We start from the raw sequence: 26,878 nt of genomic DNA, 5'->3' as shown, positions 1-26,878 counted from the left end.
TCAGCATTCAGAATCTTTTTCTCCCTTCTGGCTTTGCGCCGCACAACCGCAGAGAAACCAAACGGAGAACTGGATAAGGCTTAGGTGCCTCCCGGGACTTCTCTGAGAAGTACCCCTAAGGCGGGCTGGTCACCGGAAGTGGCTGTAAAGCCCGGGCCCCTACGAGGCTCCGCCCTCCACTGCGCTACCGGGAGGCCACGGGCCGCCCCCACTTCCGGTCCCTGGAGCCGTCGCCTGCAGCCCCCCTTTTCTGCTCTCCCATTGGCTACCGCAGGGACGCGCTGTGATTTCCCATTGGTTGCGTCTCTACCCCGGCGCCGCACCTCCTCCCTCCAGGCGCAGCCCCGTTTCCCGGAAGCCGATAGGCTAAAAGCTGGGAGGGCGTCTGCCCCACTGGACCAACGAGCGGCGCGAAGAGAGAGGGCGGCGGCTGCGTGGTGGGGGCAGGGCGGGACTCGGCGTGGCTATTGGCCAGGGCGGGCACGGGCCGGAGGTAGGATTGGTTGGGCCGCGGGGCGCCGCGGTGGGTCGGAGCTGCGTGGCCTCCGCGGCTGCGGGAGACGGAAGTGGCGAGAGCGCGGCCTCCGGAGGGTCGGGCGGACGCCGGCTGGGTGAGTCACCGTGCCCCGTGCACTGCCGGTCTGCGAACCGCAACCACCGCGTCTTGCCCGGCCCCGCCCCGGCCCCACCGGCTTTCGTGAGCCCCGCCTTCTGTCATTCGGGGCTCCGCCTCCGAATCTTTAGGCCCCGCCCCTAAAACCTGGGCACCTGGGCTCCCCTGTCAGCCTGACCCGCCCCCCCACCCCGTGACCAGATTCCCGAGGTCCGGACACCGTGGGCCTCCCAGGCCTGTCCTTTTCTCGCTCTCCCTCGCTTTCTCTGAGGCTGCTTGCCAGTGGGCGGTGAGGCAGCAACCCCGGACTTGCCGCCTCCATGAGGAAGGGTGGGCTGTGACCATGGAGGCGGGGAGGGCCACGGATGGAGACATATCCACACAGCCTTCTTCGGGGTACTGCTGGACTGCCCCCTGAGCTCGCATAGCAGGCATGAAGAAAACTGTCAGTGAAACCTGGGCCTGGTTACCTCAGTGGCTCCCTAGGTGGGCCAGGGAGGCCCATCCTGACATTCCCGTTGCTTGGGCCCACTTGACAGGTACTGACTCTGAGGCCTGCACTTGCCTGATTCTGTCCCTGTTGTGTGGCCTCCTCCCACTAACCTGCTCCTCATTTGGTGTCAAGTGCCCTCAGAGGGACACGTCCAGCCCTGCTGCCTTCTGATCACAGGTTGTGGTCCCCTCCCTCTTGGCCTCTGCTCTGGACTCTGCCCCCAGTAAACAGGTCAGGTGGGTGCTGCTCCCAGACTCAGAGGCTGGCAGAGTGCTCTTGTGGATTCATGTTTCCACCAGGACCAGAAGTGAGCCCTGGTTGGGCATCCTCTATCTCTACAGAGCTGGCAGATCTTTTGCTTTCCCACAAAGAACGGGGTTCGGAGCATTTTAATTCTCTTCCTGGGATTGGGAATCAGGACTCGAGTCCTGCTGCAGGACTTTGTGGCTGCCTTCATGCCCTGCAGAGTCACTTGTTGCTTTCTCTGCATGTAGCTCCCATTGCCTCTGTCTGGCATACTGACTTGTGGAGAGGCTGGGTTCTCTGTGAGGGAGGCAGATAAGAGTTGTGGGGAAGTTCGGGAGTAGTTCTGTGGCATTTGTTGATACTGTGGTGATGCTCCGTGCTCTTGACTCATATGTTTCTCTGTCTCCTTACAGTGAGAAGCAGGCAGCCAGGACCCTCACCACGATAGAATGGTGAGTACTCTTTGCTCAGACTGCGGTGTTTTCTGTAATCCTGGTGTCTTTCTCCATGAAGCTGCCCGCCCCTCCTGGACCTTGAGCTCCAGGCCACTCTGTTCAGCAACTAAACAGGTTCATCTGCCCTGGAGATAAATTAGGGCTTCTTAGGTTGCAAAACATCAGCTGATACACAGCACTGGGAGCGGAGGCCTCTGGAAATCTTTTTCTGCACGTACTCTGACATGCTTTCCCCACACCACCACTGTCTCCCTTAGTTCTTCATATTGGCCCTTGTCTTGCTCCTCCTGGTCCTTGGGTGAAGCTCTCTGCTTTGGTCTGAAAAGTTAGACTTCCTTTATATCAAGACCCTTGTAGTTCCTACTGAGTCCCTGAAGTATTGTGGGTGCTACATCAGGAGTGACCCCTCTAAAACTGTGGGGCTTCTCTAGCTCCAGAGTGCTGCTCTAGCTCACTGAAGCACCCTCAAGGTGCCCAGAATTTCACTGGGGGCTGTGTGTGTGTTATAATAATCCCATACATTTTCTACTAACAGTAACTGCCATGTTTTCACCTCAAATACAAGGAACCCCTGAATTCCTGAGAGCTGGGGGGAGGAGGAGGAAGTAGTGAGATGAGAAGGGAGTGGACAGCTGCAGGCCTGGGTTCAGATCAGGCCCTGATTCTGGCTGTATCTCTTTAGTTGTTTCACGTGTCCCCAGTGCTTAAGGACAGGTCAAAGCATTCAGGTGATGAGAAGACTTGCTCTTTTCCTTCCATAGACATGTGGGTGTGTGGTGTGTATAGTATTGTTCTGGTCTCTTCTCAGAAAGCCTGCTGGTCCTGGCCCCCACCCACTGATAGCCCTTGTCCTTTTTCTCTCTGTGATACCATGAAAGGAGTCAGTCTGATCTAATTTTGAATCCTAGCACCACCACTTAAATACTTCAGGTGAACTGACTTTCTCTGTAAGCCTCAAATCTCATGAAATTCTTTCAGAGTTGAATGGTTTTAGCCAGATAATGTTTGAAACATGTCTGGCTCATAGTAGATGCTTAATAAAGTGTCAGGTTTCTCCTATTCTCCCTTCCCCCAAGACCAAAACCCAAACAAAAGCCCTGGTTTCTGAAAGCTACCAGGCACTGGGAGTGTAGGGTTTCAAACAGTTCCTCCTGTGACTCTCGGTGACATTTCAAGCGTCTTATCACTGCCCTTATTCTCTGGCCCTCTACGCAACTCCCTCCATTCCCCTACCCTTAGGTTTTGAGTTTTGTGTTTGCATAGTTTCTGTGGTTCATAGTTTCAGCTCCTCTCTTTTCTAGCCTAAGAAATTTCTTAGGACTTTCTTACCCTTAAGACAGAGGATGTGAAACAAGGGGAGAGGTGGAGCTTAAGGACTAGAGCTGGGCAGGGGCCTTAGAATAAAAAACCCCGAGAATTTCCCTTTCAGGAGTGTGCAGTGACCCAACTGTCATTAGACCTGTGTCCATTCTAAGGGGCAAAAGGGGAGTGGGATTAGTGAGGTCCAGGGATTGGAAGACACCGATGGACAGGGGAATGGTGAGTGGTGGTTTTGGAGGGAAAGGAAGGAAGCCTAGAAACTGGAAAGGGCCCGCGATGGAGGGAGGTGAGATCCATCTTGGGACTCACAGCAGGATTTGGGGGGACTGGGAGGGCGTGGGGACGGACGTGTGGAAGAGGGGTGTGGGGTGGCTCACTTGGGAAGAAGAGGAATGAAAAGATGTAGGCGGTCTCGCCGTCCCCTTCCACGCCGCTTGGGAGCTGGGGGCGCACTCGCTCAGCCCCGGGTCCTGAGGGACCCCAGAAGCGGCCCCCTACCCACCCCAGGACGCGCTCCTAGGCCGCGGAGGGGCGGTGGGGAGGGAGGAGCCCGGGCTGTGGGCGGGGCCCGGGGCGTCCCGCCCCCGCCCTCCGCCCCGCGCGGTCGGGGCGCTCCCCTCGCCGGGTTCCCCTCCCTTCCGCGCTCGTGAGCGAGGGCGGAGCTGGGCTCGCTCCATTGTGGAGCCGAGGGGAGAGGCGCGCGGGAGCCGCGCCGAGCCCCGCCGCCCGCGCTCGCCTCCTGGCCGCCGCGGCTGCACCTGGCCGGCTCCGCAGCCGGGATGCGGCGGGCGCCCGGGACCGGCGGGCAGCGCAGCGGCTCCGGGGACATGTGCGCTGGCCCAGACCGCCCGCGACCATGAGCCTGACCGCCCGCGTTTCCTGCTCCATGCTCAGCTGCTTCGTAAGTGCCTGCTCCGCCTGCGGGGCGCGGTGGGCGGGGGGGGGGGGGGCCCGGACCCCGACGCGGGCTGCACCCGCAGCCCCGCCCAGGGCCGGCCCTCGAGATTCCGAATTTCAGCCCATCCTCCTTCCCAAGGGCCCTGCCTGGCAGGGAGAGGGGATGTTACCCCTTTTCTTTACGGGACTTGCTTTCATCTTTGGGTGCCGAGAATTGCCGAAGGCCGGGGATGGGAATTCAGTGACCCATCCTGGCCCCGAAGCCGCTGCCCTTGACTGCAGAGCTTGAGGCCCCGCCCTGCGCGAGTACCTCCTTTACCTCCGCCTCTCAGTCTTGGTCCCGTCCGCCGCATCCTTGCTTGGAGGTGTGGGATGTGGCCAGTAGGCCTTCTGGGATGTTTGGGGGCTGGTCAGGGAGCACAGGATGTTTGAGCTGTCTCCCTGGCTCCGGTCTCCTCCCCCTTCCACCATTCCACCCCTCACCTGACGCGCCAGTCTTTTCTCCTTGACTGTCCCCCAGACAGCCTCTCTTCTCCATCTTCCCTGCCACTCTGCCTCTGCGGGCCTCCGTACCTCTGCATCATTCCCCGCCCTCCCCTCCTCCCCCTTTGGCTTAATGCTCCTTCCCAGCTTCTCCCATCTGTCCGCTCAGATGTTCCCACCCCTCCCCTCCTCACCGTCCCCCCCCCCCCACATCCCTTCCCCCATGATTGCCAGGTTTCTTCTCTCTGTCCTTGGGTCTCCTGGTTCCTCCCAGGCGCCTGATCCCCTCCTCTCCCTGCCCTCCCTGGTGGCTGGGAAAGGAGTTACTTCTGCTTGCTCTGGGACTCCTCAGGAATTCCCTTCAGATCGTCAGCTAGGGCAGGTTGCTTGGCAGGTGGGGGTGCTTATTAGCAGTGAGGGCCTAACTGGAAAGGAAGCTCCACTACAAAACACATCCTCCTTTTGAAAGCATCCGTGAAGGCCCTCTAGAGGCATGGGCCTGAATCCCGCGCTTCCCTCCTCTTTGTCTCTTTCACCCACCAGATTGAAGCCTCAGTGGAGTGGCCTGGGCAGCCTGCATCCCCTCCTGCCTTTGTGACCAGCTTGCACACCTGGTTCCTACTCCTCAGGGCAGCACTTCCCATTTCCCACTTCTGTCCTACCTTTCCGATTCGCCCTTCTTTTGCTTCATTTCCTCTCCTTCATTTGGGCAGTTTGGGCTCTGCAGGAGATTCCCTCTTTGGGGAGCACAGATTCCCAGTGACTCTGTGGACCTTGCTCTTCTCTTAGGCTTAAGAGGCTTGAGTTCCCCCTCCACTTCACTCCTCACACAGCAAGCCGGGCCTCTCTTCCCTCCTCTGGAGACCAGAACCTTTTTAAGGGGTATATGTGGGGTTATTGTGGGGAGGGGAGCAGAATGAGGCCTGATGGGCCAGGTGGAGCCTAATGACTTAGGGTTGAGGCCTTCCCCACAGGGTGAGGAGGGGCCCCCCAGCCTGGAGTACATCCAAGCCAAGGATCTGTTCCCCCCCAAGGAACTAGTGAAAGAGGAGGAGAATCTGCAGGTAAGGAAGAGCTGGGGGCCCGAGGTGGGTAGAGCTCCCTGCCGGGTTCAGGAAACACCCTTCCTTTCCTCCCCAACCTCCAAATATCTCCAAGGGGATCTGGTATGGGAGCTCTGGCTTCCTGCTCCTGGGTCTCTGGAGGGAGGGGAGTGAGTCTGTTGTGGAGCCTTGGGCCCCAGGGAAGGCGAGAGCTTTCCTGTATGGCTGTTGCCTGGTGCTGTTACCATGGAGAAGACTCTTGTCCTGCCTTGGCCCAGCTTTTCCAGAGGGGGTCCTACAAATCAAGGGTTGGAGAGGGAAGTGAAGGGGTGACTCATTTCTGGACTGAGGTCCCACTGCCCCCTGGCAGGTGCCCTTCACAGTGCTGCAGGGCGAGGGAGTGGAGTTCCTGGGCCGCGCAGCTGATGCCCTCATTGCCATCTCCAACTACCGGCTGCATATCAAGTTCAAGGACTCTGTCATCAACGTGAGTTCCTGTCTTGTTCTCCCACACCCAAGCCACAATCCCTGTGAAATTCAGGGTGGGACTGTCAGTGCTCCATTTGGTCGTATCTCCCAAGAGCTGGGGTTCCCTTCTTTTTCTTACTGTCTCCTAGCGGAAAGTCTGTCTGTCTACCTCTTTCACTCTCCTCCCCCTCTTCTCTCTTTCCTTGATTCTGTTGCTGGCCCTTCTAGGGGCACAGTGACTTGATTGGAAGAGTGCCACTTACCAACTATGTGACCTTGATCAATCACTCAGCTGAGGTGCAGTTTCCTCCTTAATAATATGGTGTGCAAACACCTACCTTGAGGTTTCTGGTGATTTTTAATTGGAGTCACATGTGGAGGACCCAGCACAGTTACCAGGCCCTTAGCAGGCCGTCTGTAAATGTCGGTTTCCTTCCTTCTGTTGCCACATCAGCCTCTGGGCAGAGGTGGGTGAGGAGTGACATGGAGCAGGGGGACCTGAGCACCAGTCTGCCCTGCCTCTGCAGGTCCCGCTCCGGATGATTGACAGCGTGGAGAGCCGGGATATGTTCCAGTTGCACATTGCCTGCAAGGACTCCAAAGTGGTGAGGTGAGAATGGTGGGGTCTCGCTCAGGTCCTCTTACCTTAGTCTTGTTGAGACCGCCTGCTACAGGGTTTCTCTGGAGCAAGAAGGGAAAAATACTGCCTCCCCTTTCCCATTTGGAAGAAACAGTGAAAACCCTGTCTCAGTTGGCAGAATCAATTTTCTAACCCACAGTGTCTTGACTAAAGAAATGGGGATAATGCCGCCAGGGTTTTCATAAGGGTTAAATGAGATGACGCACCCGAGAGTACCTAGGGTGTTAACCTGGCACAGAGTTCTCATGTTGGGATTTTCCTAGTGGTCCAGTGGTTAAGACTCTGAGCTCTCCATGCAGGAAGCCTGGGTTTGATCCCTGGTCTGGGAACTAGATCCCAGATGCCACAACTAAGACCTAGCATGACCAAATAAAAAATTTTTAAAAAGAAAAAAAGCACTCATATTGTTCTCGACTCATTTATTTATGAATTTATTAAGCACTTTATGCCAGGCTGTTCTAAGCTCTAGGGATATAGCAGGGGACAAATAGACATAATTTTCTGCCCTCATAGAGCTTGTATTCCAATGGGGAGATATGAGCAGTAAATATTAAGTAAGTAAAATACATTGCCTTCTCAAGTGGCTCAGTGGTAAAGAATCCACCTGCCAAGAAGGAGACGTGGGTTCTATCTCTGGGTCGGGAAGATCCCCTGGAGAAGGAAATGGCAACCCACTCCAGTATTCTTGCCTGGGAAATGCCATGGACAAAGGAAGCTGTTAGGCTACAGTCCACGGAGTCGCAAAAGAGTTGGACACAACTTAGCGACTAAACAGCAGCAGTGGCAGAATATATTGAATGGTAGTGAAAGTCAGTCAGTTGTGTCTGACTCTTTGCAACCCCATGAACTGTACAGTCCATGGAATTCTCCAAAACCAAAATGGCTGTCTGGGGAAGCCTTACAAACAGCTGTGAAAAGAAGAGAGGCAAAAACTGAAGGAGAAAAGGAAAGATATAAGCATCTGAATGCAGAGTTCCAAAGAATAGCAAGAAGAGATAAGAAAGCCTTCTTCAGCAATCAATGCGAAGAAATAGAGGAAAACAACAGAATGGGAAAGACTAGAGATCTCTTTAAGAAAATTAGAGATACCAAGGGAACATTTCATGCAAAGATGGGCTCCATAAAGGACAGAAATGGTCTGGACCTAACAGAAGCAGAAGATATTAAGAAGAGGTGGCAAGAATACACGGAAGAACTACAAAAAATGATCTTCACGACCCAGATAATCATGATGATGTGATACTCATCTAGAGCCAGACATCCTGGAATGTGAAGTCAAGTGGGCCTTAGAAAGCATCACTACGAACAAAGCTAGTGGAGGTGATGGAATTCCAGTTGAGCTATTTCAAATCCTGAAAGATGATGCTGTGAAAGTGCTGCACTCAATATGCCAGCAAATTTGGAAAACTCAGCAGTGGCCACAGGACTGGAAAAGGTCAGTTTTCATTCCAATCCCAAAGAAAGGCAATGCCAAAGAATGCTCAAACTACCACACAATTGCACTCATCTCACATGCTAGTAAAGTAATGCTCAAAATTCTCCAAGCCAGGCTTCAGCAATATGTGAACCATGAACTCCCTGATGTTCAAGCTGGTTTTAGAAAAAGCAGAGGAACCAGAGATCAAATTGCCAACATCGCTGGATCATGGAAAAAGCAAGAGAGTTCCAGAAAAACATCTATTTCTGCTTTATTGCCTATGCCAAAGCCTTTGTGTGGATCACAATAAACTGTGGAAAATTCTGAAAGAGATGGGAATACCAGACCACCTGACCTGCCTCTTGAGAAATCTGTATGCAGGTCAGGAAGCAACAGTTAGAACTGGACATGGAACAACAGACTGGTTCCAAATAGGAAAAGGAGTACGTCAAGGCTGTATATTGTCACCCTGCTTATTTAACTTCTATGCAGAGTACATCATGAGAAACGCTGGACTGGAAGAAACACAAGCCGGAATCAAGATGGCCGGGAGAAATATCAATAACCTCTTGGCCGGGAGAAATATCAATAACCTCAGATATGCAGATGACACCACCCTTATGGCAGAAAGTGAAGAGGAACTCAAAAGCCTCTTGATGAAAGTGAAAGAGGAGAGTGAAAAAGTTGGCTTAAAGCTCAACATTCAGAAAACGAAGATCATGGCATCTGGTCCCATCACTTCATGGGAAATAGATGGGGAAACAGTGGAAACAGTGTCAGACTTTATTTTGGGGGGCTCCAAAATCACTGCAGATGGTGATTGCAGCCATGAAATTAAAAGACGCTTACTCCTTGGAAGGAAAGTTATGACCAACCTAGATAGTATATTCAAAAGCAGAGACGTTACTTTGCTGACTAAGGTCTCTCTAGTCAAGGCTATGGTTTTTCCTGTGGTCATGTATGGATGTGAGAGTTGGACTGTGAAGAAGGCTGAGCGCCAAAGAATTGATGCTTTTGAACTGTGGTGTTGGAGAAGACTCTTGAGAGTCCCTTGGACTGCAGGGAGATCCAACCAGTCCATTCTGAAGGAGATTAACCCTGGGATTTCTTTGGAAAGAATGATGCTAAAGCTGAAGCTCCAGTACTTTGGCCACCTCATGCGAAGAGTTGACTCATTGGAAAAGACTGTGATGCTGGGAGGGATTGGGGCAGGAGGAGAAGGGGACGACCGAGGATGAGATGGCTGGATGGGATCACCGACACGATGGACATGAGTCTGAGTGAACTCCGGGAGATGGTGATGGACAGGGAGGCCTGGCGTGCTGCGATTCATGGGGTCACAAAGAGTCAGACACGACTGAGCGACTGAACTGAACTGTTTGGGGTGAAGGTCGTAGCTTTAAACAAAATGATCAGAGAATGGATGCAATGAAAAGGTGATGTTTGAGACCTGAAGAAAGTGACCTGTTGGTATTTGGGAGAAGTGTGTGCCAGACAGAAAGACCAGTGCGTGCAAAAGCCCTGACACAGCGGGCGGGAACCTGGCACAATGGCAAGGAGGCTAGCATGGCTGGAGTGGAGTGCACGTGGGTTAGGATGGGGGATATAAGATCAGAGAGGTTGGGAGAGTGTCAGGCTGTCATAATGATTGGCTTTTACTTGAGGGCAGTGGAGAAACCACTGGAGGGTTTTGCACAAAGGAATGATGTGGTCTGATTATGGAATCACTCTGGCTACTGTATTGACAGGAGATGGAAGCAGGATGGGGGCAAAAGCTAGGGCGTAAGCTGGGAGACTAATTAAGAATCTGTTGTAGTTACTCCAGATGGGAGGTCAGGATGGCTGGTCCAGGTTGGTAGCAAACAAAATGGTGAGAAGTGGTCAGATTTTGAAGGTAGAGATGACAGGATTTGCTGACAGATTGGATATGAGAGAAAGAGGGATGACTCCAAGGATTATTAAAAGGATAATAAGACTGATAAGAACCTACTCTCCAGCACAGGGAACTCTAGTAAATACTCTGTAGTGACCTATATGAGAATAGAATCTAAAAAAGAGTGGGTATGTGTATAACTGATTCACTTTCCTGTACACCTGAAACTAACACAGCATTGTAAGTCAATTATACGCTAGTAAAAATTAATTTTTTAAGAAAAGGACGCCCAGTTTAGAGCCTGCTGTGTGCTTAGGACTGTTGGCATTCAGAACAGAAATTCGCATTGCCCTTCCCTTCAGGGAGATTAAAGTCTAGTTGTGGAAGGAAGACAATCTGTGGGAGAGGGTCTTCCATCTACTCTCACTACAGTATACAGTAGCCAGAGTGATTCTATAATCAGACCATGTCACTCCTTTGTGCAAAACCCTCCAGCTCAAGTAGGCTCTGGGAAAACTTACTGTTTAATACTCCCAGCACATTAAGAATAATAGAGGAAGGGCTCTGTGGAATGGATTAGGCTGGGAAGGGCTCAAGGAAGAGGTGGGCCTGCAGCTGTCTTCAGGGTATCTGGAGGACATGGCTAGGCTGAGAGGAGACTACTAAGCAGAGTGAAAACACCAGGAGACAGGACTTCCTCCCTGAGACAGAAGGCTTGTGTTGGGGAGTTGTGGGTGATAATACAAGGGGTAGCAGACATCCAGGGTCAGAGTTTTAAAACTTTTTTTATTTTTAAAGTCTTTGCTGATTTTTGTTACAATATGGTTTCATTTTTATGTTTTGCATTTGGTCCATGAAGCATGTGGGATCTTCGCTCTCTGACCAGGGATCGAACCCACACCTCCTACATTGGATGGCAGGGAAGTCCCCCAGGGCCAGATTTCATAGCATTTGGATTTGATATGAGAAACAGGGAAATGGCAACCCACTCCAGTATTCTTGCCTGGAGAATCCCATGGACGGAGGAGCTTGGTGGGCTTCAGTTCATGGGTCGCAAAGAGTCAGACATGACTGAGCGACTTCACTTCACTTCAGGCTCCACTAGAGGGGATTCTTATGTCTCAGAAACAGGAGTTCTTGGGAAGAGAATTATCACCCTATGACAGCGTCCCTTGGGTGTTGGCCAGTGTCCCTGGTCCTCCCCGGGGTCCTCAGGCCTTAGCTTCCGCTTTGCAGTCTCCTCTCCCCACACCTTCCCGGGGCTGGGTCTTTGGCCCTCCTGGCCCTTGCACACGCTCGCCTCTTGCCTCACTTCATGGCTTCTTGCCTGGCAGATGCCACTTCTCCACGTTCAAGCAGTGCCAAGAGTGGCTGTCGCGGCTAAGCCGGGCCACAGCGAGACCTGCCAAGCCCGAGGACCTCTTTGCCTTTGCCTACCATGCCTGGTGCCTGGGGCTGACTGAGGAGGACCAGCACACCCACCTGTGTCAGCCAGGTGAGGCCAGCGGCACTCACTCCTTACCTCCTGCTCCTCCTCCCTCTCGGCCCCGGGCCCTCGATGCTGATAGGCACGGGGCTGTGTTGCAGGTGAGCACGTACGATGTCGGCAGGAGGCCGAGCTGGCGAGGATGGGTTTTGACCTGCAGAATGTCTGGAGGGTCTCACACATCAACAGCAACTACAAGTGAGAGGGCTGCGGGGTGGGGAACCCAAACCCCATTCTGGACCCAGACCTCCTCCCCGGGTGGGTAGAGCAGGGTGGGCATAGCTCCTGGCTCCCTGAGGGCGGGGAGCTCCTGGTCCCTCTCCCCACAGAGCCGTCCCGGGGGACCTTGTGATTACAGGTCTCTAATCAAGCTCCGTGACCCCCTCTGGTCTTTCCACAGGTTGTGTCCCAGTTATCCTCAGAAGCTGCTGGTTCCCGTATGGATCACAGATAAAGAGCTGGAGAACGTGGCTTCCTTCCGCTCCTGGAAGCGGATCCCTGTGGTTGTGTATAGGTGAGGCAGTGGGCACTGAGGCATCAGTGAGACGTTCTTGGTGCAGTGAGGAGAGTCAGAGGTGGAGGTCTGCAGTAGTGTGGTTAACTGGGAATTGACACTCTTCAGGAAGTGGCTGTGAAATAATTTTATAAGAAAAACTGCTTAGTTGTTGTTTTCTCCTTAGGATGAGGCTTTTGGGAAATTTATTCACTTGTCTTTTTTCTTTGCTTTTTTTTGAGGACGCACGTGCGCGCGTGTGTGTGTGAGAGAAAGAGAAATATTGCATTAAAACGGGTTGGTAAACCATGGCCTGTGAACCAAACCGGCCTATAGCCTATTATATGTTTAGTCTGTGAGCTATGAATGATTTTTACATTTTTATCTTAAAATTTAAAATTTTATTTTAAAAAAGAAAACATAAGAATACGCGACAGAGACTGGCTATGACTCCCAAAACTGAAACTTTATTGCCTGGTTCTATACCAGAAAACATTTGCGAGGCAGGTTGCAGCCAGGAGGTTTGGAGCTGCTCATGCTCTGGGCTCAGGCTTGTTCTCCTGCTGGGGTTTCTACCTGGAGCAGGGGCTGTGTAGACGTGATGAGTCAGTGTCACCGTGGGAATACACGGCACATCCGAGAAATGTATGTGACCATGCTTTGTACACTGTAAAGCCCTCAAGAGATGTTAAGGGCTTTTGGTTCCTCTTCTTGTGGCCTGGATGATCGGGTGGTCCCCGCTGGCTTTGGAGATCTCAGCTTGGCCCCCTGGGCTCTCAGCGGCAGGCCTCTGGGGGCTGTGAACGCCGAGGGCGTGATCATTTCCTCTGTTTTGTCAGACACCTACGCAACGGGGCTGCCATTGCCCGCTGCAGCCAGCCCGAGATCAGCTGGTGGGGCTGGCGCAATGCTGACGACGAGTACTTGGTCACATCCATCGCTAAAGCCTGTGCCCTGGACCCAGGGCCAAGGACCAGTGGGGGCTCCCTCAGCACCGGGAATAGTGAGGCCAGCGAGGCCTGTGACACTGACTTCGGTAAGGTGTGACTGGTGCCGCCCCCTGGGGAGCAGGCCCCCACCTTGGCCTCCTGAGCTCCCAGGGAAACCCCAGGGCAAGAGGGAGAAGAAGCAGACAACATACAGGGCACCTGGGTTCCTGCCTTTTGGGAGGCAGGGGTGGTGGTGTGAGGGGTCTTGTGAAAGGCAGTGGCCTGGGCAGGGTGCTCCTGGGCGCTGACCAACCCAGGGTCTTCCCCTTGCCCTGTGTGTATGCAGACTCTTCCCTGACGGCGTGCTCTGGAGTAGAGAGCAGCACGGCTGCCCCCCAGAAGCTGCTGATCCTGGATGCCCGATCCTACACGGCGGCGGTGGCCAACAGGGCCAAGGGTGGCGGTTGTGAGTGCGAAGGTATTGCCGTTACCCAGCGTCTGCAGCCAGCCTGGGTGTGGGGCCTCGGGGGCAGCCTGTGCATGGAAGGAGCCAAACAAACCCGGCTTGGGATCAGGACTCTGCCCACTGGCTGTGACTGTGCTGAAATTGCTTAATCTCTGAGTTTTCTTTTCCATGTGCAAAATGGGGATGGAGCATCCCTCACAAAGTTGTTGGACGATTAGAGGTTGCACATATAAAGTTCCTGGCACAGAGCAGCTGCTGTTTGTTGAGGATTTACTGTCCCTTGTCATTAGGAGTCGTACTTAGGCATCATTGTCATTTGTAGTGGTGTTCCCACTATTAGTATATGGCACTTGAGAGAAAAAAGGGTATTTAGATTTCCAGGCTACACTGAGCTCCAGCCTGGAGCGGCCTGCCCTGACAGGGGAGCTTCACCTGCCGGGACTGCTCCTGTCCTGGAGGCCTGTTTCCAGGATGTCCTCACTCTCTTGCTTTCCTTGTGTGTGTGCAGAGTACTACCCCAACTGTGAGGTCGTGTTCATGGGAATGGCCAACATCCATGCCATCCGGAATAGCTTCCAGTACCTCCGTGCTGTGTGTAGCCAGATGCCGGATCCCAGCAAGTAGGTGTTCCCAGCTCTGATTCTATCCGCCCTCCAGCTTCATCCCTTACCCGGTGCTTCTCATGCTGGGAAGATCAGGTGGGGAGATGGGAGTTGTGAGGTACCGGAAACTCCGGGGCCTGGGGGCAGTGGGCCAGTTCCAAGAACGCTTCTTCCGTTTCGCAGCCAATGCTTTGGCGGGGCTACAGGACACTGGGTTCCTTTTGTCTGAATTCGTTGTCCTCCAAGAACACAGAGAACTGGGAGGCAGAGTGGCTGGAAGCACGTGTGATGCTTCCCAGATCCTCTGTTGATCGGCAGGGTGTCTCGCTGGCCATAGGTTCTGTCTTCCCCACCATCTCGCTAGATGTCTCTTGGCAGGAGGGCCCTGGGCTAGACCTCTTGGCATTAGCTCTCGCAGGGGACTTTGTTAAGGTGTAGGGCCCAGGGCCGGCAGAGAGACTGCTGCAGCTTCGGCCCCCTTAGTGACAGATGTGACCTCTGCCCTCGCGTAGCTGGTTGTCAGCTCTGGAGAGCACCAAGTGGCTGCAGCACCTGTCGGTGATGCTGAAGGCAGCGGTGCTCGTGGCGAACACCGTGGACCGGGAGGGCCGGCCCGTTCTGGTGCACTGCTCGGACGGCTGGGATCGCACGCCGCAGATCGTTGCGCTGGCCAAGATTCTCCTGGACCCCTATTACAGGACACTGGAGGTACTAAGGGGTTGGGTGGGAAAGAGCTGGAGGAGGGGAGTTTGGGGAGGTACTGAGCCCCCTGGGTCTGCCTGGGGATCTCTCCCCGGAGGACATGGGTAGCTCAGAGTCCTCTTCCAGGTTTGGGCCTGTTGTTCTCTGAAGCTGCCAGCCCCCTTGCTTTGGGCATCCCTGGCAGGGAGCACCATGGCCTTCCCAGAGAGGCCCTCCGCTCGAACCTCGTCTTGGTTGCAGGGTTTCCAGGTGTTGGTGGAATCTGACTGGCTGGATTTTGGGCACAAGTTTGGAGACCGCTGTGGCCACCAGGAGAACGCAGAGGACCAGAATGAGCAGTGCCCCGTGTTCCTGCAGTGGCTCGACTCCGTCCACCAGCTGCTCAAGCAGTTTCCCTGCCTGTTCGAGTTTAATGAGGCCTTCCTGGTAAGTGGCGCGTCCAAGGCTGGGGCGGGGGCTGGCGGCAGGCGGCCTGGCCCGGTGCCAACTGTCCCGCTGTCTAGGTGAAGCTGGTACAGCACACGTACTCCTGCCTCTACGGCACCTTCCTGGCCAACAACCCCTGTGAGCGGGAGAAGCGCAACATCTACAAGCGGACCTGCTCCGTGTGGGCCCTCCTGCGAGCCGGCAACAAGAACTTCCACAACTTCCTCTACACGCCTGGCTCAGAAATGGTGAGTCCCGACCCTTATCCCCCAGGTGCATCTTGGGGGCCTGGGGGGTGCTGTCCCGAGGCAGCGGGAAGAACAAGGACCCAGAGGCTTGGGAAGGAAGGGGGACCCGAGACATCTCACAGAACCTGAGTACGGGGCTGCTTTCCTAGGTCCTGCATCCCGTGTGTCACGTCCGGGCGCTGCACCTCTGGACAGCTGTGTATCTGCCGGCGTCATCTCCGTGCACACTTGGGGAGGAGAGCATGGACCTCTACCTCTCCCCGGTGGCTCAGAGCCAGGAGTTCTCCGGCCGCTCTCTGGACAGGTAAGAGGGGCTCCTTTTCCTCTCTCCTCTACGAAGGCATTGGCTGCTTTGTGCCTTGCCTACATGCTGTTTTCTTCCTTTTATGAAATACTTTAAAGTAACTTCTCGAGTCATTTGAAGGCAAAACTTGGCTCAGGGCTGGTAGCTAGCTTGGAGGGCACTCTGTGTGTTCTCAAGACCCTTTCTTAAGATAAGAGTGGTTACCTTTTTTCCATGCTGCCATCATCCTTTGTGACACACCCAGGGGAGAGGAGAACAGAACTGAAAGGACTGTTTCAGGAAGGTTTGTGGGAATGGTCCTGATTTATATTAACTGATAGAAGAGCTGCGGAGCGTGCTATCTCAGTAATAACCTTTGCTGTGTCCACAGCTCCCAGCAGCATCTGGCTCTCAGGGACATGGGTCTGCTGAGGGGGAACGGCCTTCACATCACTCCCTCAGAATTTAAAGGGAGACGTAAAAATTAAAGTTACATTCTGGCTGACTATCGGGGGAAGTAGAATGGAGATTGGTTAAATTATGAGTAATATCTGTGTTTTTTTTTAAGCCAAACAATATAAAAGTCAAAAATGACAGTCCTCCCTCCCTGCTCCTTGTCCCCACAGGTGTTCACTGTTGCCACTTTGGTGCCTCCCAGATGTTTATCTCTACACAGACATATCCACACTTTCATATAAAAACATTTTTAAAAATACAATGACCATATTTTTCACATTGTTCTGAAAATTGTTTTCTCCACTGTGCATCAGGATGTCAACCCATGATAGCACATATAAAGCTGCTTTATTGTTTTTAGTGGCTGCATAAGTCGAAAAGTAGAGTGTATGGAAATTTATATAACCAATTTTCAATTGGTCATTTAAGTGATTTCCATTTTTTAATCATTATAGAGGGTGTTTTACTTAACATATCTTTAAAAAGTTTTTTGGTACAATACATACAATATTTGCTTCCCCCATGGCTCAGCTAGTAAAGAACCTGCCTGCCAGTGCAGGAGATGCAAGAGATGTGGGTTCGATCCCTGGGTGGGGAAGATCCCTTGGAAAAGGAGATGGCAACCCACTCCAGTATTCTTGCCTGGAAAATTCTATGGACAGAGGAGCCTGGTGGGCCACAGTCCATGGGGTCACAGAATCAGATATGATTGAGCACATGTGCACACACACACACACACACAATATTTACCATCTAAACCATTTTTTTAAATAGTAGTGTTACCGTATACCTTGCATTTATGCTAGTGTTTCTGCCAGATAAATGCTTAGAAATGAAAATACTGGGTTCAAAGGATATGTGCATTTCAAATTTTGATCTTTGTTTATTGGTGGAAAGTTTTTAAAATATAATTTAACATAATTGGTTGAATATTATAAAGGAAAACAAAACCCCCAACCTCCTAAGCTATAAATTTTAGATCTTTGGAACTGAGTCAGTTGTCAAGGGCTTATGGATAGGCTTCAGGAATTCTGTGATATTCTTATTCCGTGAACTATGCAGAATTGGGTACCAGTTCATAAGTTTCCTTTTCCAGGAGAGGGGCCATAACTTTTTATCAGATTCTCAGCACGTTCTGTGACCCATTTAACAACCATTGCCTTAAATCAATATCTAATTTTTCACATCAATAAATGTTTCTTAAATACCTACAAGCTGCCTACTGTTTTACAGGCTGTACGAAAGACATAGAAGATATTGATCTATTTAAGATACTTTTTAAAAACTGTGAGATAAGGCGTAGGACAGCTGGAGGACAATTCTAAGTTAGCATCTAAGTGAATAAATAGAATGTGTCTTGTTCAAAGCCATTAGAGAAATGGGAAGTAAGAAACGGGTCATTTGGTGACTGTTGATGCAGAGGTTTTTGTGGAAGACCAAGCAGGAACCATGGCTTTTTTTTGGTTTAAGTTTATTTTCTTATTTATTTTAATATTTATTTATTTGCCTACACCTGGTCTTAGTTGCAGCATGTGGGATCTAGTTTCCTGACCAGATTTGAACCCAGGGCCCCAGCATTGGCAGTACTTAGACCCTGGACCACCAGGGAAGTCCCAGGAACCATGGCTTTTTAGTGTCTCTTGTACCTGGCTCAGGGCCTGGAACGTAGTAGGTGCTTTAGTAAATGCTTAAATGAACAAGTGAATGGAGTAAAGGGAGTTATAAGCTTGGTAACAAGGTTAGTGGAGAGGGGTCCAAAAGAATAGGATACATGAGAGAGAATTTCTTTTAAAAAGAAGCACCACCTCTTTGGAGCTGGAGCTGGCAGGGATTGGAAAGCGGCATTTAAAAAAAAAATACTTATTTCTTTGCCTTTGGCTGTGTTGGGTCTTAGTTTCAGCATGGAGGGTCTTCGTGGAGGTGTGGGCTCAGTAGTTGCAGTGCACAGCTTAGTTGCCCCGAGGCATGTGCAATCTTATCTTAGTTTCCTGAGCAGGGATCGAACCGGAGTCTACTGCACTGGAAGGTGGATTCTGAACCACTGGACCAGCAGAGAATCCCTGGGAAGGGGTATTTTGAAGAATAGAAAGAAATAAACAGGATAGTTCCTTGAGGGCTTTTATACTGAGGAATTTATTTTGATTCAGGTGCCAGTAGTAAGTCATTGTGACCTGGTGAAAAAGGGATTTTTCAAGAATTAGCCAGTGAGCAGGGTAGTTGGAAGCACGGAGGCCAGCCAGGACTGTTGTAATTCAGATATGAAGGGAAAAGAAAGAATTAAATTCAGATGTTGTTGAGAAGTCATTGGCAGTCTGTGGTGTTGACTGAATGTTGGAAAGTGGAAGTGAAGAGTTAAGAGACCAAAGTCAGGTCCCAAGTCTCTGAGCTTAGAAACCAGGAGGATATTAGTACCATCTGTAGAAACTGAGGGGTTTCCCAGGTGGCTCAGTGGTAAAGAATCTGCCTGCAACGCAGGAGATGCAGGTTTGATCCCTGGGTCAGGAAGATCCTCTGGAGATGGAAATGACAACCCACTCCAGTATTTTTGCCTGGAAAATTCCATGAACAGAGGGGCCTGGCGAGTTACAGTCATGGGATCACAAAGAGTCGGACACAGCTGAGTGACTGAGCACGCCTGCACGTAGACACTGTAAAGTTGAGAAGATGAGTCAGTGCGGAGAGATGGAAGAGATACATGCAGGTTGGGACTGAAATATCTTGACAACAAAGAGGAGGTGTGCTGTAGGCAGTTCAAGGTGGAGTTGGATTTCATGGATAAAGGTTTTAAAGGAAATGGTTTCTCTCACAGCTGACCTGACTCACCTTCGGTTCTACCTTTCCCTAGATCAAAAACATCCTGTTCTCTTTCCTCTTCTTCCATTAAAGTCCAACACATTCTTCCATCCCCAGCTCAGTTTCTGTCCTCTCTACTTAGCTGTCCCTGACCACATTCGCTGGATACGTTCTCTCGTGGTTCCAAACTCCTCAGATGTCGTTCTTGCTCCCCTCATTGTTAATTAGACCTTTGGTGCACACAGGACTCAGCTGTGGAGGACAGCAGGCTGTTGCTGTTGTCGAGTCTGGCTAAAGAGTACATTGGAATTCTTCATACTTTCTTCTTTTGTGTGTTTGAAAGTTTCATAATAAAAAATACAGAAAAAAGCTAAAAAGTTGCTAAGCTGAGATTCAAGCTTGGACTATGGGACTCCAGAGGCTATGATCATAATGTTGTTATTGCCTTCTCGGAATCTGTTAACCACACCGACACACAGCAATCAAAATCAATCACAGAGTAAAATCAAACACAAGAGTACTTTTATAGAAGTACTAATAATTAAAAAAAAACCAAACACTTAAAAAAAAAAATCAGCTCTATTGTAACTATGTTTGAAGGATTTTTCAGTGTGGGCTTGGTTGAGTGAGGCCTCTGAAAAAGAAAGTCCAGCAAATTCTCCAGTTTCTTGGCAAATTTTCCTCAGTTTTGTTGCTCTGAACACTTTATAGAATTATATTAAAAACTAGGGTGGTCATTTTTTTTTTTCTTCAGTGTTTTATTTTATATTGGAGTATAGCTGATTAACACTGTTGCGATAGTTTCAGGTGGACAGCATAGGGACCCAGCCATACATATACATTCTCCTGCAAACTCCCCTCCCATCCAGGCTGAGCGCAGTTATTCTTGAAAATGTTGGTTGCCCATTTGGTGTACACAAATGTCTCTAGAACTGTATACTGGGGAAGTTTCCATGGTGACTTGGGCCTCAGAGGAGTATGCTGCCGCTAAATGGTTGTAAAAAGCCATGCTGGTCCCTGCTGTGATGGAAGGATAATTTATAATAAGGAAGGTTATAAAAATGAGGTCATGAGTGAAGCCTTAATAAGTTTGTGGTTGGTTGCCTATACTTTGAATCCTCATAGCATCTCGGCAAGGTAATTTATCGTCATTTTATAGAGAAGAGAAACCAAGTGTCTGAGAGGTTAAATAGCTCACTTGTAGTCATGTATCTAATCAGTGTCGGAACCGGTATCATCCAACTCCAGGACCTACCATCTTTCTGTCTTGCTGTGTGTAATAGGGGCGGTCGCATGTAAGGTTTGAGGCTGAGTCGTATTCCTGGCTGGAAGGGTAGATTGGAAGGCATTATCTTATAAGGCAGCTGAGGTTATGGGAGTGGTTGAGTATTCAAGGGAGACTGAGCAAAGACTGACGAAAACTGAGGACAGACCCTGGGTTGGGTTCCTGAGGAGGGGGTTCAAGTCCTACACTTTTTGCAGAGCAGACTCTACTTTTTTGTGGCCATGCTGTGTGGCATGCAGAATCTTAGTTCCCAGACCAAGGATCGAACCTGCACCTCCGGCAGTGGAAGTGTAGCATCTTAACCACTGCCAGGGAAGCCCCAGAACAGAGTTTTGCAGTGAGTATTGGCTGTTTGTATCTTTTTTTAAAGATCTATCTATGTATTTTACTTTTCCGGCTGCGGAGGGGCTTCTTACTGCTGCAGGGGGCTTGTCTTGCTGCAGAGCACAGGCTCTGGGCAGATGGGCTCAGTAGTTGTGGTGCACGGGCTTTAGTTGCCCGCTGCATGTGGGCTCTTCCTGGATGAGGGATCGAACCTGTGACCCGTCTTGACAGGCAGATTCTTAACCACCGGACTGCCAAGGAAACTTGAACATTGGTTATTTGTAATCTTAACTGTTATTTCTTGTGAATTCGGGCTTTGAGTGTTTTGATGACCCAATTCTGTCTGTTGGAGGTAGCTTTCAGTTCCTGACCTGGAGGTGGTATGTTGTCTTTGCAGATTACCTAAAACGAGATCTATGGATGATCTTCTTTCTGCCTGTGACACAAGCAGCCCCTTGACACGCACATCCAGTGACCCCAACCTGAATAACCACTGTCAGGAGGCCAGAGCAGGCCTGGAGCCCTGGCATGGCAATCCCGAGGCATCGCAGACTGCCTTCTTGGAGTCTGGGGCCGGAGGTCCCCAGCAGGCTATAGGGGAGGTGGCGGGTCCTCCCTCGCTGCCCAGCAGCCAGAAAGACTACTTGAGCAATAAACCTTTTAAGAGTCACAGAAACGGTTCTCCAGGTTACAAACTGCTCAGTGCCACAGTGCCCCAGGAAACGAAGAGCAGCACTTCTGAGCCTGAGATCAAAGCCCTCGCAGAGACTCAGGCCCCAGCTCCAGGCCCTCCTGCCCAGGACGAGCTGGATAGGACTTTGGATGGCACAGAGGAGCCACCTGAACACTGTCCTGAAAAAGCAGCTATCCACGTGCTCTCTAAAGTCATCTCGGACAAACGTGAAGGAACCGGTGACTTTCCTGAGTCCTCCCAGAACCCCCTCCCAGGTGCCCTCCAGCAGGCCCAGCTGGACTCTGTTCTGGGCATGCCCTCCAGACGTGCCCCAGATCATGGTCTGGGCACCCTCTGCCACCCACTGAGTGCTACCTGCCAAACTCCTCCAGACCCCAGCGGTGACGTTCTCAACGAGGAACCCCCGGGGTCTGCAGCAAGTGTCGCCCACCAGGAACCGCCTAGTTCTGTGCTAGATACGATTCACGGGGAGGAAGACACAGGCAAGAGAGGGAATCATAGGAACGGGCAGTTGTTGGAGAACCCCCGCTTGGGAAAAGTGCCATTGGAATTGGCCCGAAAGCCAATTTCTCAGAGCCAGATTAGTGAGTTCTCTTTCTTAGGGTCCAACTGGGACAGCTTCCACGGGATGGTGACTTCACTCCCCAGTGGGGAGACCACCCCTCGACGGCTGCTTTCCTATGGCTGTTGTAGCAAGAAAGCGAGCAGTAAGCAGACGCGGGCACCGGGGCCCTGCTTTGGGGGCCAGTGGGCTCAGAGAGAAGGGGTGAAGTCGCCGGTCTGTTCTAGTCATTCCAGTGGACACTGTACTGGTCCAGGTGGAAAAAACAACCGGATGTGGCTGTCCGGTCACCCAAAGCAGGTCCCCAGCATGAAGCCTGTGCCCCTGAGCTGCCCTTCTCCAGTGCCTCCTCTCTACCTGGACGACGACGGACTCCCCTTCCCCACGGATGTGATCCAGCACAGGTTACGGCAGATCGAAGCGGGGTACAAGCAGGAAGTGGAGCAGCTCCGTCGACAGGTGCGTGAGCTTCAGATGAGGCTGGATATCCGCCACTGCTGCGCCCCTCCAGCGGAGCCCCCCATGGACTATGAGGACGATTTTGTAAGTACTCATGGCCTGCCCGCATCCAGCCTTTCACCCGCCACATAGCTGTTCACTGGGTACTTGCTGTGTGCCACTGAGTTAGAGGGGTGGGCTGTAGGATGAGAGACCTTGCTCTGCTCTCAGGGAGCTCACAGTCTATTGGGAGAGTCAAGCCCACCATTAGAACGCTGTTCTTAAGTGACATGATGGTCGGAAGCGTCAGGTTTCCGGGGCCCTAGGGGAGTCAAAGGTCAGGGAAGGCTCTCCTAAGAAGATGGTGCTTGAGCCGAGTGCTGAAGGATGGGTTACTTTTAGCTACACAGTGAAAAAGGAATCCCGTTTGCAGAAGCATGGAGGTATTCTACGGGTGTGGCTTGAATAAAGAGGTGTGTGTGTTTGCACATGTGCGTGCATGCGTGCACACTTGTGCCTTGATTGTGAGGGAGGGAGTTGGTAGTGTGGGAGGTGAGATTGGGAAGTGGGAAGGGATTAGAAAGCTCAGCTTGAGAGCTCATTTTGTGTGGATTCTACCTTCAGGGGAGTAAAAGTTTTGGCTAGTGAATCATAGGATCAGAGTACTGCCCCAGAGGGACTTCCCTGGCGGTCCAGTGGTTATGATTCTGAGTTCCCAGTGCAGGGGGCCTGGATTCCATCCCTGGTCAGGAAACTAAGGGCATGGCTTGCCCCCCTCCAAAAATAAAAAATCAGAGTGCTAAAAAGAGTACTACCCTAGCACCAGTGTGTCAAGTGGATGAAGCAGTTGAAAACCAGGGAGGCTGGTTAGGACCTCTTGGAATAAGCCAGGTGAGAGATGACGAGGCACAGCAATCCTCAGGGAGCTTCTTGGAAGAAGCTCTAGAACATTCCCAATTGCCTGCTGTGCAGTTCTCTGCTGGTGGGATGGTCAGGGCTAGCAACTTCTTTTTCACCGTTTAGAGTGATGGTTTAGAACAGGAGTCAGCAGATTTGTTCGGTAAAGGGCCAGATTGTAAATAATTTAGGCCCTGAGAGATGTATTGTCTCTTTACAGCTACTAGGCTCTTCTGTCAAAGTGCAGAAGCAGCCATAATGACCATGTGTTAATAAATTGAGTGTGGCTGTCTTCCAGAGAAACCTGACTTACAGAAGCAGGCAGTGGGCCAGTTCGGCCTGTGGGCCAGAGCTTGCGAACTCCTGGTTTAGAATGTAACAGGAGAAATATTCTTTCTATACTGTGATGCAGCATGTTGGTTAAGAGCATGGGTCTGAAGCCAGAATGCTAGGTCCAAATCCCACATTTACTAGCTATCAGCTCTTAATTCTCTCTGTGGCTTAATTTCCTTATTTGTAAAAGTGGGGATAATAATAGCATACATTTATAAGATTGTCAGGAATTAAATAAGTTCCTGCATGTGATGTACTTAGTGCCTGACAGACACATAGTGAACAATAAATGTTAGAGATGATGAAGGCGATGGTGGTAATGCCTTGGCTTTTTCTTTAGACGTGTTTGAAGGAGTCAGATGGCAGTGATACAGAAGATTTTGGCTCTGATCACAGTGACGACTGCCTTTCAGAAGCAAGCTGGGAACCTGTTGATAAGAAAGAGACTGAGGTATGTCCAGGCAAATACGTGGTGGGTCCTTCTGCAAGGTGGGGAGTTCTTATAATTTTCAGAGAAGAGTGACATGTTCTCCCCGAGTTGACTCTCTATAGGCAAGTAGTAGCCACCTAGACCTTGTCCTTTTCTTCCAGGATGCTTTCCTTGCTGCAGTGTTGCTGGAATTTTTCCTTTTGCCCTCTGTTAGGTGACTCGCTGGGTTCCAGACCACATGGCATCACATTGCTATAATTGTGACTGTGAATTCTGGTTGGCCAAACGCAGACACCATTGCAGGTAACATGTTTTGTGTGATTCAGTAGGGCTTGTAAAGCCATAGAAAGGGACATAGATACGAGCTAAATTGAGTTAATCTGATAACGGAGATACCTTTATAGGAACTAGTTTTGTTTTTTCCCAACTTTTCATTTACTCACATAAGGCCTTTTAGAGTATCATTCATTCTCAGTATGTGGGCGTCTCTGATGAACTCTTCCTTCTTTGTGCTTTGGCAGAAATTGCGGAAATGTATTTTGTGCTGGCTGCTGTCACCTGAAGTTGCCCATTCCTGATCAACAACTCTATGACCCAGTTCTCGTCTGTAACTCATGTTACGAACATATCCAAGTATCTCGGGCCAGGGAACTCATGAGCCAACATCTGAAGAAACCCATTGCTACAGCTTCCAGTTGAATGCCAGAGGAGAAGACCTGTCCAGTTTTAGCAGGTTTGAAGGGAGGATATGCTTCAGGTGTAGTTTTTGAAGGTTCCTTGGTGTGGCTCATGAAATCACAGAGCTCAAAGATACAGTCTTGAGAAATCCTCCTTGGTACCATGAGACTGGGGCAGAGGAATTCCAATCTGGCGGGAGTCCTCTCCTAGTGAGACCCTCACCTTTGGGGGTAATGGTCCTGATCCAGACCCAGAATCTGGAAGCTTAACGTTGAGTTGGTGACTCCAGTTTCTTTCTCCTGGGGTCACAAGATGATGATTTCATAGATACTGCCTGGTGATGTGTGCCCTAAACAGCAATAGAGAGGCATATGTATAACCAAACTCCAAGTGATAACCAGATCCATCTCTCCTCCACCTTGAAAAAAGCAGATTATAGTATATAAGATAGGAATTCCTATCCTATTTGAAATGAACTATACCCTGTACCTCTGTGCTCTGTGTCTGTGCATGAAGGCTCAGTCTTTAGAGGCACTCCCTCTAGTTGCATTAGTTCTGTCTTTCTGTGGAGTTTGGTTTTAAAGACTGGTCCAGCTAGTGGAGGTTTTGCTGTATTTTTCACTTGGCTCATCAGCCACCTTCAGTGAACATTCAGTTTAGGGGGACAGTTTTAGGGAGTGAGACAGACCTTTTCCGGAGCAGAGGAAAACTCTGCTATGTTCAGTCCTGGGAGACATCAGTTATTTGGAGCTGTGAAGGCAGTAGTCTTTGTTACTCATTGGCAGCTCTGGAGGTAAGCACTGTGAAGAATGAGAAGGGAAAAGCAGAAATTATCCTTGTGAAATATTTGCTGATTGTGCCCTACCCTTTGCGCCTGACTTTTCCTAGTTGTCCTGGTGCTAACACAGGAGCTACACCTTGATCCTCTCCTGGCATGAAAATAAAACAATGGTTTTTTTTGGGGGGGTCTTTGTTCCATTGCCCACTTCCCACATGTTGTCTTTCCCTTGGCTGCTGCCTCCTCTGGGTCACACTGCTTCTTATCCTGAACACTTGACACGTTGAGGGTAGAATTTAGCGTTTGGTTTTTACCTCCTAGAATACGCTGTTTGGTATGTGAGGGTTTCAGTACAAATGCTGCTGTCTATTTCTGTGCACTTAACAATGGAACCCAAACAGAAGAAGAGAATAAAGCCTTGATACCAAAATTGGGAGAGAAAACGTGTCCATTTGGACCAAACATTGTTTTTGTTTGTTTGTTTTCATCTTAATATGTACCAGTGGCACTTAACCAAAAGATACAGTGATATTAGCCATGTACAGGCTTAGGACAGATACAGTCTCCTTGACTTACAATGAAACCACTAGGATTTCCTTATACGTTTTCCTTGATTCACTGGTGTAGAAAAGGTAAATTACACTTAGGCTCAGCCTGTTTTAAAACTATGGTAGCTGTCTAACTGCTACTTGTTCATGTTGCTTCCTGGAAAAAAATTTTTTCCGTTGAAAATACCTAGGATCTGCATTTAGAACAAGAACTGTTATTTGCCCTGACCTTTTCTTCAGCCCTACAGAGAAGCATCTGTGCTTTTTATGCTTGCCATGGATGTAACCTAAAAAGTTTTGGTGTATCTAGGTCAGTCTAGCAGAACTTTTTTTCGTTTAAATGGAGTTGAATAATGGAGATTTTGTGTCTGGGAAATTCCTGAATTCATTGAAAAAGTAACAAACTATTCCTTGTCTCCAATACGTAAAATGAGCATTTTCTCAGTCATTACAATTTACTGCCAGTTGTGAGTGGCTTTTTAATTAACTCGACTTTCATTGCACTTCGATTGGTGACATTTGAGGAGACTGTATCTGTCTGCTTTGAATGGCTGTTTTGAGGGACTGTCCCATCAATGAACATACTGCATGGCCTTGGAGAGAGACTCTGGGCTCTTGGCTCAGATGTATTCATCAAATACTCCTTTCAGAGCTCTTGTGGGTGTAAGTGACATGATGTGGCCAAAAATCCAAACTGTGCAGTTGCGTTGTGACAAACATGCAATGTGCTGTAAAAACTCAATTCAATTTAAATAAAATCTCTATATTAGTGCTGCTTTGTTGGGTCTTTTTCTTCATTTTTAACTTCTAAGAAAACACTCATTTTTTCTTTTGACCCTGAGAAAGAACTGAAACATTGCTCCTCTGTCTCCCAGCTATTTCCATGTTTAAAATGGCCCTCTCTTTTTTATCAGCTGTATTGTCATTTATTGATCAGACAGGCCGTTATCCTTATGGATCCCATTGAATTTGGTCCCATCTGATGTGAACTTTATTTCTCTTTGTCTAAAAGTTCACCAGCTGGTTGATCAGGCACACAGGATTATACTTATCTTTGCCCGGTTCCCTCCTCATAGGCT

General features: G+C 50.3%; 1 protein-coding gene across 7 annotated transcripts; it reads left to right on the top strand.

The window, feature by feature from the left end:
* The first annotated feature begins 376 nt into the window (after positions 1-376).
* MTMR4 (myotubularin related protein 4) lies at positions 377-26,570 on the top strand. 7 transcript variants are annotated; one of them, XM_069602607.1, is made up of 20 exons: positions 377-611; positions 1,766-1,804; positions 5,482-5,571; positions 5,921-6,037; positions 6,546-6,628; positions 11,283-11,443; positions 11,536-11,632; positions 11,835-11,948; positions 12,767-12,963; positions 13,203-13,334; positions 13,831-13,942; positions 14,437-14,632; positions 14,867-15,052; positions 15,130-15,300; positions 15,450-15,604; positions 20,839-21,617; positions 21,738-22,240; positions 23,706-23,816; positions 24,010-24,098; positions 24,317-26,570. In XM_069602607.1, exons 2-20 carry the CDS (start codon positions 1,802-1,804, stop codon positions 24,492-24,494), a joined length of 3,474 nt encoding a protein of 1,157 aa, XP_069458708.1. In that variant the 5' UTR covers positions 377-611; positions 1,766-1,801; the 3' UTR covers positions 24,495-26,570. The 7 variants fall into 7 exon arrangements, with proteins under 7 accessions (XP_069458708.1, XP_069458703.1, XP_069458706.1 ...); XM_069602608.1 differs by lacking the exon at positions 377-611 and adding an exon at positions 1,336-1,483; XM_069602602.1 differs by having other exon boundaries at positions 20,839-22,240.
* Positions 26,571-26,878: the final 308 nt, after the last annotated feature.

The sequence above is a fragment of the Ovis canadensis genome, chromosome 11 (assembly GCF_042477335.2).
Source record: "Ovis canadensis isolate MfBH-ARS-UI-01 breed Bighorn chromosome 11, ARS-UI_OviCan_v2, whole genome shotgun sequence".
Lineage (NCBI taxonomy): Eukaryota > Metazoa > Chordata > Mammalia > Artiodactyla > Bovidae > Ovis > Ovis canadensis.
The sequence above is the reverse complement of the archived record's forward strand: the minus strand, read 5'-3'. Positions and strand labels throughout refer to the sequence as shown.